The 16,439-nt window shown below is 45.8% G+C and overlaps 2 protein-coding genes across 2 annotated transcripts; both read right to left on the bottom strand.

The window, feature by feature from the left end:
* Positions 1–12: 12 nt before the first annotated feature.
* Dnd1 (DND microRNA-mediated repression inhibitor 1) lies at positions 13–2,519 on the bottom strand. Its single transcript, XM_045133182.1, has 4 exons — positions 2,382–2,519; positions 2,136–2,251; positions 1,364–1,827; positions 13–779 (listed from the first exon to the last, which is right to left on the bottom strand). Exons 1-4 carry the CDS (start codon positions 2,403–2,405, stop codon positions 325–327), a joined length of 1,059 nt encoding a protein of 352 aa, XP_044989117.1. The 5' UTR covers positions 2,406–2,519; the 3' UTR covers positions 13–324.
* A 235-nt stretch (positions 2,520–2,754) lies between these two features.
* Hars1 (histidyl-tRNA synthetase 1) lies at positions 2,755–16,425 on the bottom strand. Its single transcript, XM_004652410.2, has 13 exons — positions 16,272–16,425; positions 15,754–15,843; positions 11,633–11,752; positions 10,782–10,877; positions 9,763–9,888; positions 8,994–9,101; positions 8,739–8,837; positions 8,267–8,360; positions 7,961–8,088; positions 7,625–7,867; positions 3,817–3,933; positions 3,476–3,622; positions 2,755–3,160 (listed from the first exon to the last, which is right to left on the bottom strand). The coding sequence occupies exons 1-13, from the start codon at positions 16,359–16,361 to the stop codon at positions 3,089–3,091; spliced, it is 1,530 nt and encodes a 509-aa protein (XP_004652467.1). The 5' UTR covers positions 16,362–16,425; the 3' UTR covers positions 2,755–3,088.
* Between the last annotated feature and the right edge of the window lie 14 nt (positions 16,426–16,439).

Here is a 16,439-nt window from a genome sequence, read left to right as displayed (position 1 = left end):
TTCATGCTAAGCTTGTGTGGGGGCAGGAGGGGAGAAGATGGACAGGGCAGGATGTATATATCACACTGGGGATGGCCAAGGATAAACTCAGGGTTAAGTTACACCCTCTGTGAGGGACAGCAACTGTTCCTCCCCACAGCTTAAGCCAAACCTGAGTAGCCCCTTGGTGTAACTCTGCAGGCCCTGACCCAGCAGGGTAGCTGTCCCAGGGCTCATGCCCCTCCCCCCTTTGGGATCATAGTGGCTGCCCAGGCCTGCTGGGCTAGGGTTTGACACCTATCCTTTTAAGGCTGCCTGTTGAGAGGAGGTGGGCAGGGAGGGAGGTCAGTGGTTAAGCATACCTACTTCAGCCCCAGGAGACCACAAGAGACTGGTCCCAGACTCACACAGTATTTCTAGCAGCTGTACAGACACAGCATCCTTGGCCACCTCATGCCTGTCCTGCCAGTCTGAAGTTAGCACAACCCAGATGAGCCCACTGAAAGGTACTGGATGCCCAGGGATCACCACTTGGTACCAGAAGCGGTGCCAGCCAGCAGGTCCTACGCCCAAACACTTGGTGAGAAACACTGGGCTTCCCAGCTTCATTCGTTGACACAGCAGCTGCAGAGCAGCCCTAGCCCCTTGGGACCCTAGCTTGTCCCTGGTCAGGGGCAGTTGGCTGCTGTCTGGCCATAGGCACCGCAGTGAGGGATTGGTAAGATGCTGGCGGAGTCGCTGCTTCAGGTCTGGCTTGAGCCACTCCACAGCTACCTGCTCTCCATAGAGTCGTGACTGGCCTGCAGGAAAAAGGCAAGAGACAAGGGCAGGTCTAAGTTCTGGGCACAAGCCAAGCTACTTGGAGTTGACTTGAGTCCTTTAGAGTGACTTGCCCCAGGCAGTTGTTTAATGGCTCCCACTTCCTGGTGGGATAACCCTGTGTAAATAACTTCATTGTGTTTATTTGTCAAAGGGGTGTGACAACAGCTACCTTCTAGGTGTCCCTGGAGGAATACTGGTTGATACAGATTTTATCTACCTAATAATCATAACAACAGCTAACTTTCAGGTCAACTGCAAGCTAAGAACCAGGAAATGTTAGGTACCATATGCACATTGCTACTTAAATTCTCAGAACAGTCTTAGCAAGCAGACCTATAGTAGAAAAAAGGTAGGCTCATTTGGTCCTTCTTGAGTATGTCAATTTTTCACTGGGATATTGAGGATTAAGTCAAGGAGACCATGCATGCAAAATGTTAAGTAAGTGGCAGCTGTTGCATCCAATAGTGGGTAGATAGCATCAGTTCGTGAACTCATGCAAGCTTCCTTATGCGAGTCTATGCTCTACCCCAAGCAGCCACCCTCCCACAGCCTCCACCCCTACCTTCCACCAGGGCCTTTTTGGCCATGGCAGCGGCGCGGTGCGAGCTGAATTTGAGCACCGCCATTTGTGCGGGGGCCGACCCGGGGCTGGGAAGCAGCAGCGCCTCCTGCAGACCAGGGCCCACGGGATGCAGCGCAAGCAGCAGTGTGTGGCGGTTCACCGTGGGCGGCAGGCCGTCCACGGTCAGCTCGCACTTCTCCGTGCTGCGGCAAACCAGCAGCTGGCAAGAGGGCCGCAGTGGGTGGTTGTGCAGCATGGCGATGGCAGCCTGCGCACCGCGCCGCGAGCTGTAGCGTGCATAGGCAAAGCCGCGGTTCAGGCCGCTGAAAGTCATCATCAGGCGGAACTCGTAGAGGCGGCCCACGCGCTGGAAGAGTGGGATCAGCTGGTGCTCATACACGTCCTGCGGCAGCCGTCCGATAAACACCTCCGACCCGGATGGCGGCGGGCTGCCCACCCAGCCTAGGGGAAGAGGGTGCAGAGGGGTACTGTCATCCCCGGGGGTGACCACGCCCCCGAGCCCACGGACCCCGCGAGGGAGAGACCATGGGAACCAACGTCTAGGAATAGAAACACCCCTAGGCACCCGAGGCGCTGGCATAATTGGGCGACTGAGCTAACAACCAAGTCTTGCTCAGTCCTGGACGGGGAAGACAAGTGGGGGGCCGAAGGTGAGAGCCGGGGTACTGGGGTACACCCCCTGCCCCAAAAGGTGCCGGCCGTCGAGGCTGGCGGAGTGCGACAGGCATAGGGGTTGGGGTTACTGTACCTGGGGGGGGGGCCGCCATACTTCCTCTGCCCGTTCACCTGCACCAGGCGGATGCCAGTCTCCCTGACCCACGCCTCCAGGGCTGCCTTGTTCTCTGGATTCACCCTCTCACACCATTGCTGAGAGGGAAAAGGCAGATTGGACTGTCGGATTGCTGAGCCCAGCCCTACCTCGCAGTAGGTGGTCAGGTAAGCACCCCCCACTGTGCAGGCCAGGCGCCGAGACCCCTTCCAGTCGCTACTTTCTTACCTCGCACTCTCGTTTGGATTGCATGGCTGTCTCTCAAAAGTTCGCAGGTGGCTTTTTAGAATTTCTTCTTGCGTGTTCCTCTGGAAGCTTCCCTGCCCTCCACCCCCCAAGCTCTCATTGGTTCTGAGTGCGACCCCGCCTCTCAAGGGTGGAGGTGTTCACTGCACGTGCGCCGGCCCAGGTGGAAAACTGGAAACCGGTGCTGCGAGGAGCCCCGCCTTCTGGGGAGTGGCTTGCACAGGGCGAGGGTGGAAGCCAGGGGCAAGAAGGTCTTGGGGGGGGGGCGGGTCACCCTGGGCATAACTTCCTTTACTGCCATTAAACTGGTTTGAACAAGGAAAAGCACCGCTTAGGCATCAGCGACACAGACAGGTTTCAGAGGTTGAGGCATTTATTGGACCTTTTGGTGATAGTTGTCATGTTTGGCCCTGCAAACGACAAACGAGGCCATCTCGGGCCTATCTCAGGAATTTAGGAGGCAGAGACTGAACTAATACATCCATAAGGCCCCTCCCCAGAGTGAAGTACTACCTGGCTATTTTTGCCAGTGATTATCAATAATAAGATAATAATAATAGTCTCTGTTCTGGTCATCCTTCAGCCAACTTTTGCTGGAACTTAAGTGTGCAAAATTATTTAAGTACATATGCAGTCTTGTTTCAGCCTCAAATAGTGCCAGACCAATTTCCTCTGTTAGTGTTGGTAGTTCAGCAGATGTGTAAGGGCTCACTTGTCCTCCTCCTGATCTCCTCCACAAGGTCTTCTCTTCGGACATCCACCTGGCCAGGATGAAGGAAGAGGGATAAGTACCTCTCATTCCATCCCTCATTGAGTGCTTGCTTCTAGTTATTAGCTTCAGCTCATCTGGGAACCATATCCCAATAAGACACCCTGGGATACACAATATTCATTGGGGGTGCCGGAAAGATAGGTGTATGTGGCGACTCCACAACCACAGTATTAGGTTAGCCCTTAGTCTCTGTATGAGTTGGTACTAAATGAAAGTTAGGTTTCTGTTTAGGTCTCAAATGGGCATGGGCCTACCAACATGCATACATTCCTTTGTTCCTTAGCCTTCTGTCTGCTCCCCTCACCTCTTCTCTGCTCGTCACTGAACGGAGCTTGATGACACCATCCTTGAGCTCTTGCTCGCCAATGATAGCCACCAGTGGGATGCCTGCTTCCTCACAGTAATGCAGCTGGTTCAGTAACTTTGGGTTCTTCTTGTAGAGCAGTTCAGCCTGCAAGACACCAAGGCAGAAGAAGAAGGCTGGCTCATGCTGTCCTCAGGGATAACTTCCTGGGGCTGCAAGCTTGCCTCTTGTTTTTAGCTCCACCCAAGAAGTCATGGTGGAAGGCAGTAGGGGTGAACTTCTATTTAGTTTGTGTCTAGTACTTCCAAGTTTGCTCCCACCCTGGGGCTTGCCTCTTGTACCTTGATCCCAGCATCCCACAGCTCAGAGACAAGTTTCAGTCTCTCCTCCAGCAGCTTCTTCTGTGCAGATGCCACAAGCACCTGTGTCTCTGTGGTGCGTACCTTTTCCTCCAAAGCCTGGGGAAAGGGCAGGAAAGAGTCAGCAGCACTAAACCATTAAGGAACAAACATGGAAGGCTATAGTCAGGATCCTGACAGATGAGGCCCAATCCAGTGATCTCCACCAGGAAAGTCGTCTGGTTCAGTAGCTGGACAAAAAAAGGTCTTAGAAGATATAAGAAACGACTGACTTGTACACATGACTTGCTAGAATTAATCATCAAAAGCTGAGGACTAGGGCTGGAGAGATGGCTTAGCGGTTAAGTGCTTGCCTGTGAAGCCTAAGGACCCCGGTTCGAGGCTCGGTTCCCCATGTCCCACGTTAGCCAGATGCACAAGGGGGCGCACGTGTCTGGAGTTTGTTTGCAGAGGCTGGAAGCCCTGGCGCGCCCATTCTCTCTCTCTCCCTCTATCTGTCTTTCTCTCTGTCGCTCTCAAATTAAAAAAAAAAAAAAGCTGAGGACTAGAGAGAGATGATTCAGCAGATAAAACGGCTTCTCATGCAAGCATGAGGGCATAAAGGGGCCTAGGACTATCAAAGTTCAATTCCACGGTCCCTGGTAAACAACTGGGCATGGCCATACACATCTGTAACCCCAGTCCTGTGGGAAGCCAGAGACCAGAGAATTGCTGGGGCTGAGAAAAATGGCAAGCTCTGGAATCAGTGAAAGAGTCCATGTCATGGAAAGACATGTATCTATGATGGAGCAAGGATACTCAATGTGTGTGCACGATGTGCACATATCTATATATATACATGCATACACCACACATACATATAAATAAATAAATAAAATCTGAAGTTGAGTGTTGTGATGCATGCCTGCAATCCCAGCACTTGCAAAGTAGAGGCAAGAGAATTAGGAATGAGAATCAGGAATTCAAACTTAACCTTTTATACATAGTTCAAGGCCAGCTGGTCTTTAACTACAAAATAATACTATGTTTATCAAACTGCTCAGTAAGCACTTTTCTTAATGTTCATACCCTTATATTAATGCTACTCTCACTTTTGGTAGAGAACCTTCTCTTTTCAGATGGCAGTGACCTTGGGACTACTCAGACGGTATCATGGTGCTGGAAAGAAGTGACTGGAGTGCTCAGTACTGTAATATCTCTATCACAACTTCCAAGGCTTAAGGTCTAATGTGGAAGAGGCAGTAGAAAGAATGTAAGAGCCAAAGGAAGGGTAGGACTCCTTACAATGTGCTCCCTCCAGATATAAAATGGCCTGGATATCCATGACCTCACAATGCCTGACACTACCTACACAATACCCTCATAATAGAAGGAAAAGATCATGACATCAAAATTAAAAGAGAGACTGATTGAGAGGGGGAGGGGATATGATGGAGAATAGAATTTCAAAGGGGAAAGTGGGAGGAGGGAGGGTATTACCATGGGATATTTTTTTATAATCATGGAAGATGTTAATAAAAATTTGAAAAAAAAAATACAAACAAACAAACAAAAAAAACCCAGGTAGCTTACTTACTAGTAGCTTTAAACTCATTTATATCTAGTAGGTTATAGGCCCACAAATACATTCACTGAGAAGTATTATTATGAGACACCCCAGCCTATTAAATCACCCCTGGAATTCACCTTCACTTTCTACCTGCTCATTCATGAGATTAAGTCTGCATGGATGGAGGGAGAAGGGAGAATACTCCTGCTGCCCCTTGACTTTGTCTGGAAAGCTGTTTTCAAAGTTCTTACATATAAGATGCTTACTGAAACAATTAACTTCACTGGGCAACATGGGAGTGTCCTCTCAGGAGAAAAGGGACAGGAATATTGGGAAGGCTGCCAGAACATTCCTCAGAATCAAATACAATGAGCAATTTAAGAGCAGCAACAATAATGAGGGGCTTCCTTGGTGTTATATAGGTACTAGAGTTAAAGAAGTGATGTGAGTATTCCTAGGCCCTCAGATATGCTTTTCACCAAGATGGCATTGCAATGTGGTTAGGGGTAAGACTGAATTTTTCTTTTTTCCCCAAAGGTAGGGTTTCACTCTTGTCCAGGCTGACCTGAAATTCATCATGTAGTCTCAGGGTGGCCTCAAACTCAAACTCACAGTGACCCTCCTACTTCTGCCTCCAAGTGCTGGGATTAAAGGCGTGAGCCACCACACCCAGAAAGATTTTGGAATTTTGATTTTGTGGATTCACATCTGATTCTGCCACTCATGATCTTGAACAGATTATCTATATCTATATATAGATAGATGATGTATGTATATAGTTTTTTTTTTTTTTTTTTTCCTGAGGTAGGGTCTCACTCTAGCCCAGGCTGACCTGGAATTCTCTCTGTAGCTTCAGGGTGGCTTTAAACTAATGGTCATCTTTCTACCTAAGCTTCCTGAATGTTGAGATTAAAGGCATACACCACCATGCCCGACTCTTTGCACTGATATTTAAAATTTTATTTATTTATTGTTATTTATTTATTTAAGAAAGAGAGGGCAACAGAGAGAATGGGTGCACCAGGGTCTTCAGCTGCTGCAAATGGCCCTGAAATGATATTTTTTAAAAAAATGTATTTATTTGCAAGTGTTTGTATAGCAATGCTAGGGCCTCTTGACACTGCAAATGAATGCTACATGCTTGCCACTTTTTGTGTCAAGCTTATGTGGGTATAATTGAACAAATGTCTTTCTGCGAAGCCACTTTCCCAGCCCTAAATTACCTGATCCTTAGTGTTTTAGTTTTCTCATATGAAAAATGCAACCAATGGGGCTGGAGAGATGGTTGGGTAGTAGAAGGTTCTTGCCTGCAAAACCTGCTAGGCTGGGTTCAATTCCCTGGTTACCCACATAAATCTGGACCCTGGCATGTGCCCCTCCCCCCCATAAATAGAATAAAAATTGCAAGTAACAAATCTGCTGGTCTTGGTGGATGTAATGCACTAAACACATGGCAGATAAGTGTTAAACATGCTATAAAAGTGGTGTTATATGACTTTAATTCTGCACTCAGAAGGCAGAGGTAGAAGGATCACTGTGAGTTCTAGGCCATCCTGAGACTACATGTCGAAGTCCAGATCAGCCTGGATTAGAGTGAAACCCTACCTCAAAAAACCAAAAAAAAAAAAAAAAAAAAAAAAAAAAAAAAAAAAAAAAGGAAGGGAGTGGTGGCTAGCAAGATCGCTTAGTGGTTAAGGCACATGCCTACAAGGCTGAAGGACCCAGGTTTGATTGATTTTCCAGTACCCATGTAAAGCCAGATACACAAGGTGGCACATGCATCTGGAGTTTGTCTGCAGTTGTTGGAGGCCCTGGTGCACCCATTCTCTCTATCTGCCTCTTTCTCTCCTCTCTTTCCCTCAAATAAATGAATAAACAAATAAAATATTTTTAAAAAGTTATAAAATCCATAAAACTGTCTTGTAAGCCAGGACTGGGAGGAATGCAAGTTCAAGGCTTGTCTGGGCTACATGATGAGATCAAGGCCAGCCATAGCAACTTCGTGAGACCTTGCCTCCAAAACAATCAAAAAGAGGGCTGGGGATATCGCTTAGTGGTAAAGTGTTAACATACATGAGGTCCTAGGCTCAGTCCCCATTGCTCCTTCCCAACTCTATACAATTGGCCTGTAAAAGTGAAAGACAGTGAACTCTTCATGTCTGCATTTTTCTGGGAGGTCCCTGCCCAAAGCAGCAACACTTATTTTCTTGGAGATCAAAGGGAGCCAAGACTAGGGCTTACCTCCAGTCTCTGCTCCACGATGGAGAATATCCGCTCCACCCCAATGCTGAGGCCAACACATGGCACTTTGCGCCCTTTGGGGTCAAACATGCCCACTAGCCCATCATAGCGACCTCCAGCGGCTACACTGCCCACACCCAGGGGCTCTTCTCCTGCCTGGGTTGGGGTCTGTAGTAGCACTGCCTCATAGATGACCCCAGTGTAATAGTCAAGCCCTCGAGCAAGGCTCAGGTCAAAGGAGATCTGTGGAGGTAAGGACATGGTTAGTATTAAATTAGGATCAGTGACCTGAATCCCCATAGGCCAGGCAGGGTTCCTATCCTCAACTTGACTCACCTTGTCGTCAATGCCAAACAGAGTCAGATATTCAAACAGCAGCTTCAGGTCTCCCAAACCCTCTAAGGCCTGCTTGTTTTGGGACAGTTTAGGATCCTGGAGCAGTTGCTCCACTAGAGATACTCCACCTAGGGAAACAGAGTTGTAGGCCAGAACAGTAAGTTGAAAAAAGCAGTGGGTACACTTTTTTGTCTGGACTGCAATTACATGTGCATGTGAACACCTCCTACTCCCAACACTACACACAGAAGAGTTTCCTTTTTAGGACTGATAGTCTTCACATGGATGTTGAGTTCTGTTCCTTACCATGCTGCTGAACATAATCCCCAATGCGGTCGGCCACCTCAGGTGCAAGGCCCTTGTCTCCCACCATCTCATTCTTCACTTCCTCCCAGCAGACCTGGACAAACCACATCAATCAGAGACCACTGGGCAGCTACCACAGAACCAGTATGGACCCTTCTCAGGGTACAGTATTTTTTTTTAAATCTGAATTCTTTTCTTAATTTTTTTTCTCAATTTTTATTAACATTTTCAATGATGATAAAAAATATCCCATGGTAATACCCTCCCCCCACCACTTTCCCCTTTGAAATTCCATTCTCCATCATATCCTCTCCTCAGGGTATAGTGTTAATGCTTAGAGCAGAAACTTCTCTTCAGCCTACATGCTGTGGCTAATCCTCCTCCTGTAGGCACAGAGATAGGTGCACCTCTCCCTGATCTTTCCTGTTGTCCAAGGCAGAGTGGGAGAAGAGTCAGGTAACTGGGTCACTACCTTGTCCAGCTTGTCCACTGAAGAGCAGATGGTACGGAACTTGCTATCAGGAACACCACAGATGGCAAACATACCATCCAGGATGCGCCGATCATTTATCTACAGGGAAAGAAGGCACAATCAAGAGGGAATCTCTTTCTTTTACCTGTCCCTCAGTAGCCCTTGTCACTTGGGCTACTGGTCCCTCTGCACAAGGACTTTCTCTTGTGAGAAGTCAGACTCTACCTTCCCCTCCCAGCCCGTACTAGCTCTGACCTTGACCAGGAAGTCGCCTATCTGAAGTGAACTTAGGATCTCACACATGATCTTCAGGCACTCTGCATCAGGGATCATGGGGTCAAATTGGCCAGCAATGTCAAAATCCTGCAGAGAGAGGATTAGTGAGAGGTTTTCATGGACTGAACCATCTTTGGGGACAGGGGGAAACTCGTGGGAGTTTATCTCAAATAAATGAATAAACAAATCTACTTCATCATCTTAATTCCTCCTACTGTTATAGGGCAATTTCCAGGTCACAGTCTTTTGCTATTTTTTTCGATCTGTCCTGCCACCAGTCTGGATGGTTTGAAATCTCACAGAGAATTTCTTCAATCCTGCTGTAATTGTAACACTGTGGTTTAATATAAAGAACAGGTATGTTGCTCAGTGGTAAAGCACTTGCCTAGTGTCCTAGTATGTACAAGGCCCTGGATTCAACCCCAAGCACTGCAAAACAAAACAAAAAGTGATTTTTTTTTTCTTCCAAATACAAAATAAAATAAAAATAAAATGAAACACTGGACCAGAACTGCCTATCATGCCTATGATCTCTTCATCTGCTGAGCATTAACTTTACTCAAGTAAAGTGGAGAAAATCCCTCCGTTCCCCAGAAAGTTATTGTGAAATGTATACGAAAACACCATGGAAACCCAAGATTATTATTTGGGGCAATCTAGTTTGCTCAGGACATAACAGTACTAAGTAGATTCTACTGGAGGGAAGGTCTGGGCTACTCTCCCTGCCCTACAGTTTTCCAACACTCACACACTGGTAGAATTCACGATAACGGCCTCGGGTCATGGCTGGATTATCCCGTCGATACACCTTTGCTATGTGGTAGCGCTTGATGTTGGACAGCTTGTTCATTGCCAAATATCGAGCAAAAGGGACCTGATAACAGAGTTAAGGAGAAAGTTCCTTCTGTTGTTTGGAAGTTATCAATGCCAACAGAAGCTGGGGTCTAGCCCCTCCCTGTATGGCTAAAACCACCGCTCATAAGATTAACAGTATTTCTGATTGTCAAAAAGAATTAACTGGGGCTGGAGAGATGGTGTAGTGGGTAAGTGCTTGCCTGTGAAGCCTAAGGACCCCGGTTCGAGGCTTGATTCCCCAGGACCCACGTTAGCCAGATGCACAAGGGGGTGCACGTATCTGGAGTTCATTTGCAATGGCTGGAAACCCTGGCGCACCCTTTCTCTCTCTCTCTCTGCTTCTCTCTCTCTCTCTCTCTCTGTCACTCTCAAATAAATAAATAAAAATGAACAAAAAATTAAAAAAAAAAAGAATTAACTGTGTAACCACAAGCAGCACCTGAAGTCTAAAAAAAATTAAGGCACCTTCCTTCTTGGTGCTCTCTCTCCTAGACTATGCTGAGTAGGGGACAGCACGGGGGCTGAGCAGAGACAGAGTGAAAAGGGCCATGTGGGATCCCTGAGTAGATGATTCTCTATGGAGCTTGGAGATATAGGAGACATGCTATCTGTCAACCAAAAAGAATTTTGTCTACTAGCAGGGCAGAGGAGAGGTATTTTGGAGAAGAGGACTGCTGTAGAACCAGGTACAGGACTCTCACAGAAAGCTGAAGTTTCATTTGGGACATATAAGACGTTAGGGCTAAGCTCTGTGTAGCCAAAGTTCTATCCTGGTTCAGAGAAATAATTCCCATAGTTGCCAAAGGCATCGTATTTAATCTTAGCTATGTCTGCCTCTTCCTAAGCCTGAGCTTCCCCAAAGTGAGGGGCTACTCCATTCAATGTCTTAAGAACCCAAGATTAGAAAGATACAGTGAGGTCATAACGAAGGGACAGCAGCTCCCCACCCTGGTCTTTCAGGTCATAGATAAGCTTTGAGTCTTCTCCATACTTTCCAGTTAGTGTCTCCTGAAAAAACAAAAACAAACAAATAAAAAAACAGAAATAAATATGGTCACAATAATAAATACAACATTTGAAAAAGAACTTTTTTTTGGTGGTGGTAGGGGTGGAACCCACATCATGCACATATTAGGCAAGTATTCTACCACTGAGCTACCCCTTCAGCCCCTAACAGATTATTATTCAGGGGCTGGAGAGATGGCTTAGCAGTTAAGGTGCTTGCCTGCAAAGCCAAAGGACCCTGGTTTGATTCCCCAGGACCCACGTAACCCAGATGTACAAGGTGGCGCATATTTCTGGAGTTCATTTGCAGTGGTTAGAGGCCCTGGTGCACCTATTCTCTCTTTCTCTCTCTTAAATAAATTAAAAAAAAACAAACAAAATTAAATCATGACTAATTTCAACTTGTCTATATTCCTTCTGCCTTTTTTTTTTTTTTTGAGGTAGGGTCTCACTTTAGCCCAGGCTGACCTGGAATTCACTATGTAGTCTCAGGGTGGCCTCAAATTTACAGTGATTCTCCTACCTCTGCCTCCTAATTGCTGAGATTAAAGGTGTGTGCTACCATGCCCACTCTTTCTCTCTCTCTCTGTTTTTTTGAGGTAGGGTCTCACTCTGGCTCAGGCTGACCTGGAATTCACTATGTAGTCTCAGGGTGGCCTTGAACTCATAGCAATCCTCCTACCTCTGCCTCCCAGGCGTTGGGATTAAAGGTGTGTGCCCTCTTTTAACCATGGACTTTTTCCTTATGCATGTCTCACCTTTAGTTCAAAAACAGGTGTATCTATCACTTCTGCTCCATGGCGTTTGAAGCAGCGGATGATGACATCAAATACTTTCTCACGAACTGCCATCTGCCGGGGACTATAGTCTCTTGTGCCCTTGGAGTAAAAATCAGCCAAAGAGTCAAGAATGATATTTTAAAAAAAGAACAAGACATTTTGGAAATATAAAAGGGTGATCTCAACAGTGAGAAAAACAAATCCTACATTTTCCTATAGGCCACTGAGTGTGGTAAAATAAATACAAACAATTACCTATTAATTCCTATAGCCATTTGCTATCAGCCTTCTAATCCATCCCCTTTAAGTTTGGTTCTTTTTTTTAGAATTCTTCAGCTCTGGTAAACTCCCCGTAGAGCAACAAAACAAACAAACCCTATCTGACAAACACATAAGCAACTCAAAGTGGTTCAATAAGTTGAGCTCTAAAGTTTACAGGCAATGTTTTACACATAAATTACTTTTTAAATTCTGTTTAACATTATTATTTACACTCTAATTGTTCCTGATAATACATAGACATGGGAAACATGTAGATAAATCACAGGTCTTAACAAGTTAAGTCACTACCTAAGCCCACTCAGGAAGTTTGTCACAGACCTCTGTTCTTCCAGGTCACAGCTTCTAGCCTGAGCTTGTACACCCTAGTGCAAAGTCTTTGTAAGCAAGTTCCTTTAGCCAGTGAGCCGTCTCTCCAGGACCTTTTCATATTCTTACATATTCTTACTACTAATTATACAAAGTGGATTATACTTATCAATATTTGCCATGCTAGAAGTTAAAACTGCAAAAATGTATAAGAACTCAATATATATCCATTACACATTAACACAAACAATATGTTAGAACATAAGTGGTTTCCAAAACACATTTTTCTTTAGAGGTAGGGTCTCACTCTGGCTCAGGCTGACCTGGACTTCACTATGTAATTTCAGGGTGGCCTGGAACTCATGGAGATCTTCCTACCTCTGCCTTCCGAGTGCTGGGATTAAAGGCATGTGCCACCACACCCGGCTTTTTTTTTTTTTTTTTTTGGAGACAGGATCTGTCCCTGGCCTGGAGCTTACCAAATAGGCTAGAATGGCTAGCCTGAGAGCCTCCAGGATCCATCTGTGTCCACCTTCCCAGTGCTGGGATTACAAGTGCAAACCACCACACCAGGCTGACATTTTTTTCCTAAAGTGTTTTAGAATAAATTCCAGATATCATCATATCATCTTCATCCATAAATATTTCCATATGATTTTCAAACACATAATGGCTTCAAGAAGTCTTGAAAATTGGGACTGGAGAGATGGCTTAGTGGTTAAGACACTTGCCTGCCAAGCCAAAGGACCTCAGTTCAATTTTCCAGAACTCACATAAGCCAGGTGCACAAGGTGGCACATGTCTCTGGAGTTCGTCTGCAGTGGCTGGAGGCCCTGGCATGCCCATTCTTTTCTCTCTCTCTCTGCCTCTTTCACTTAAATAAATTTCAAAAAGACTTAAAAAAAAAAATTAGGTTGGAGAGATGGCTTAGCAGTTAAGGCACTTGCCTGCAAAGCCTAAGGACCCAGGCTAGATTCCCTAGTACCCATGTAAAGCCAGATGCACAAGGTAGTGCATGTGTCTGGAGTCCATACCTTGTAGTGGTTAGAGGACCTCGTGTGCCCATTCTCCCTCTCTTTCTTTCATATATAAATGTCTTTTTAAAAAGATGACTGAAAAATTATAGTACATTTATTATAACAATACAAATAGCAATCCCTTAATATTATCTAATACCAATTTATGTTCAATTTCTTCCAACTGTTGTCCTTTTATGATTGGCTTATTTTATTAGCTTCTAAACAAAGGCAATACAATTTGGTTGCAAATGTATTTGTTGATATGTCCATTTAAACTACAATAGCTCTCTCTTTCCCTCTGTCCCCATTCTCTCCAAACCTTTGAGCACAAACTAAGGCTTTCACACTGGGCCACAAACCCATCTCTCCTTATACTTAAAAAAAATATATATAAGCCAGACTGGAGGGATGGCTTAGCAGTTTTAAGGCACTTGCCTGCAAAGCCAAAGGACCCAGGCTTAATTCTCCAGGACCCACAAGGGGGTACATGCATCTGGAGTTCATTTGCAGTGGTTGGATGCCCTGGCGTGTCCATTCTCTCTCTGACTCTAATAAAGAAATAAAAATTAAAACATTATATATATATATATAAGCTGGGCGTGGTGGTGCACACCTTCAATTCCACCATTCGGGAGGCACAGGTAGGAGGATCGCTATGAGTTCAAGACCACCCTGAGACTCATAGTAAATTCCAGGTCAGCCTGGACTACAGTGAGACTACCTCAAAAACCAAAAACAAACAAACATACACACACACACACACACACACACACACACACACAATTTGAGAGAGAGAAAGGGGGAGAGATAGAGAGAGATTGGGCATGGACATGCTAGGGCCTCCAACTGCAAACGAAGTCCAGAAACATGTGCCACCTTATGCATATGGCTTATGTGGAATCTGGGGAATCAAAACCTTGGTCCTTTGGCCTTGCCGGCAAACACCTTAACCACTAAACAATCTCTCCAGCCCTAACTTTTTAAAAAATGTTGTTTTGAGGTAGGGTCTCACTCTACACCAGGCTGACCTGGAATTCACTATGTAGTCTCAGGGTGACTTCAAACTCATGAAATCCACCTACCTCAGCCTCCCAAGTGCTGGGATTAAAGGTGTGCACCACCGTGCCTAGCAGGTTAACAACGTTCTTGATGTGTCATTTAACATGTTGCTCCATTTTGTATTTTGTATAAACTGATACCTAGTTTGAAGGCCTAATTAGATTCAAATTCAAGTTAGCTTGGCAAGAATTCATAGGTGGTGCTGTATACTTCTTATTGCATCATACCAGCAGGCATGTCTGGTTGATTACCTTGCTTTTAGTGATATTAAGACTGATCATTGGATTTAGATAAGCATGGATTGAATCTATCCTAAAGTCTCCATAAGTTTACCATTTATTCAACAGTCTAAATAACTATAGGTTAATATTTCAGTGGGATTTTATACTGTTTTATTTATTTCTGAAAAAGAGTTGTGTAAGCCATATGTGGTAGTGTATGTCTGTAATCCCAGCACTTGGGAGGTGGAGGCAGGAAGATCAGGAATTCAAGGCCAGTCTCTGCTACACAGGAAGTTTGAGGCTGACCTGGTCTGCATGAGTCCTTGTCTCAAAAAAACACAAAACAACAACAAAAACGATGTGCAGAAAAGAACAGCTCAATGATTTTAAGCACTCAAAGAATTAACCTTTACACAGGAGGGCAAACTGTTTTCTCTCTCCCTTGGAATACAGCTTAAAACACATTCATTACCTGGAGACTTATTTTCAGATACCTAGTTTCAGCCTCAGGTAAATAAACCACAGGAAAAAAGACTAGAAATCAGCACAATAAGAGAAGTGTCATGGGAACCCAGATGAAGGGGTTCTGAGGATAAGCTAGGAATCTCCAGCTTAATTAAACTCTATTCTCTATCCCTATTTAGTTCTAGCTGGGTAAGTATTCCCCTGGTTCATAGAAATCATAAAAGTTCTTTTGTTTCAGGGTTTTCACACTTCACTGGATCTATCTTCCTTACACTTTTCTCCTGGCTATCCCACAGGACCCTGAGTATATCACTTTCTCAGTCTGGTTTTCTCATAATTCCCAGCTCCCCTTTACTTTTCTCAGAGCACCTGTGTCAGTTTTATTTACATCACTAATTACAATTTGTTATTACATATTCATGTATGGGATATTTGTTGTAAATATTTCCTTGAGTGGAATGTAAGCTCTATGAGGGCAGGTCATATTGTCCACCATAGTATGTTCAGTGCTTTGTTAAAGACATAGGAAGCACTCAACAGCAGCAGGCTGACTTCTGAGCACCCAGCTGGTTTCATTTCTGTCACAACTTTCCTTAATGACTCAGGTGGGGTTCCATCCAGCCCAGTGCTTACAGCAACTATTGTTTCCTTTGCAATAATTCAGATCCTCCTCAATGACTTGAAGAAGCACCCACGACACTTAGGAGTGGATTAGGGACGCTCTCAGAGGACCTCATAGGCATCTTACCTTGGGGGTTTTAAGCACAAACTTCTGTCTGCTTTCATGAGGATCCAGCTGTGCCTTCAGTTTCAGGAGTTTTGCCACTTCTTCCTCGATCTGTGGGAGAAAAACATCTGGGCTATATCCATTGGTCACTTCCCTACCTCCCTTGCCATTATGCTACCTTCATCAAAAATTATGGCAGGTCTCAGACGTGCGTGGTGGCGCACGCCTTTAATCCCAGCACTCAGGAGGCAGAGGTAGGAGGATCACCACGAGTTCAAGGCCACCCTGAGACTACACAGTGAATTCCAGATCAGCCTGAACTAGAGTGAAACCCTACCTCGAAAACCCAACAAAATTATGGCAGGTGTCTGCCTAGGCTTAGCCTCGCTCCTCTGAGATTCCTCCTGGTTACCTCTCCGTCCTGCCCATCCTTCTGTCTGCCAGCCCAGCTCCTACCTCCACTTCCCTGTCCTCTGGACAGCCCACCCCTCTTTATTCTCTTGCTCTTGCCTATCCTTCTCCTGCCGCCTGAGTCGCACCTGGTCGGCGCTGGCCTTCTGCTGCTTGAGGCCCCGCACATGCTCTCCCTGAAGCCGCACCAGCTCCTCCAGCGCGGCGCGGTCGGCCATCCCGGCTGCCACCCGCAGCTCGCCGCGGCCCGCACCCGAATAGGCGTACTCAGGAGAGCTCGGGCGACTTCCGGCTAT

Source organism: Jaculus jaculus, chromosome 13 (assembly GCF_020740685.1).
Source record: "Jaculus jaculus isolate mJacJac1 chromosome 13, mJacJac1.mat.Y.cur, whole genome shotgun sequence".
Classification (NCBI taxonomy): domain Eukaryota; kingdom Metazoa; phylum Chordata; class Mammalia; order Rodentia; family Dipodidae; genus Jaculus; species Jaculus jaculus.
Note: the sequence above shows the minus strand (reverse complement) of the source record. Positions and strands in the feature narration are given on the sequence as shown.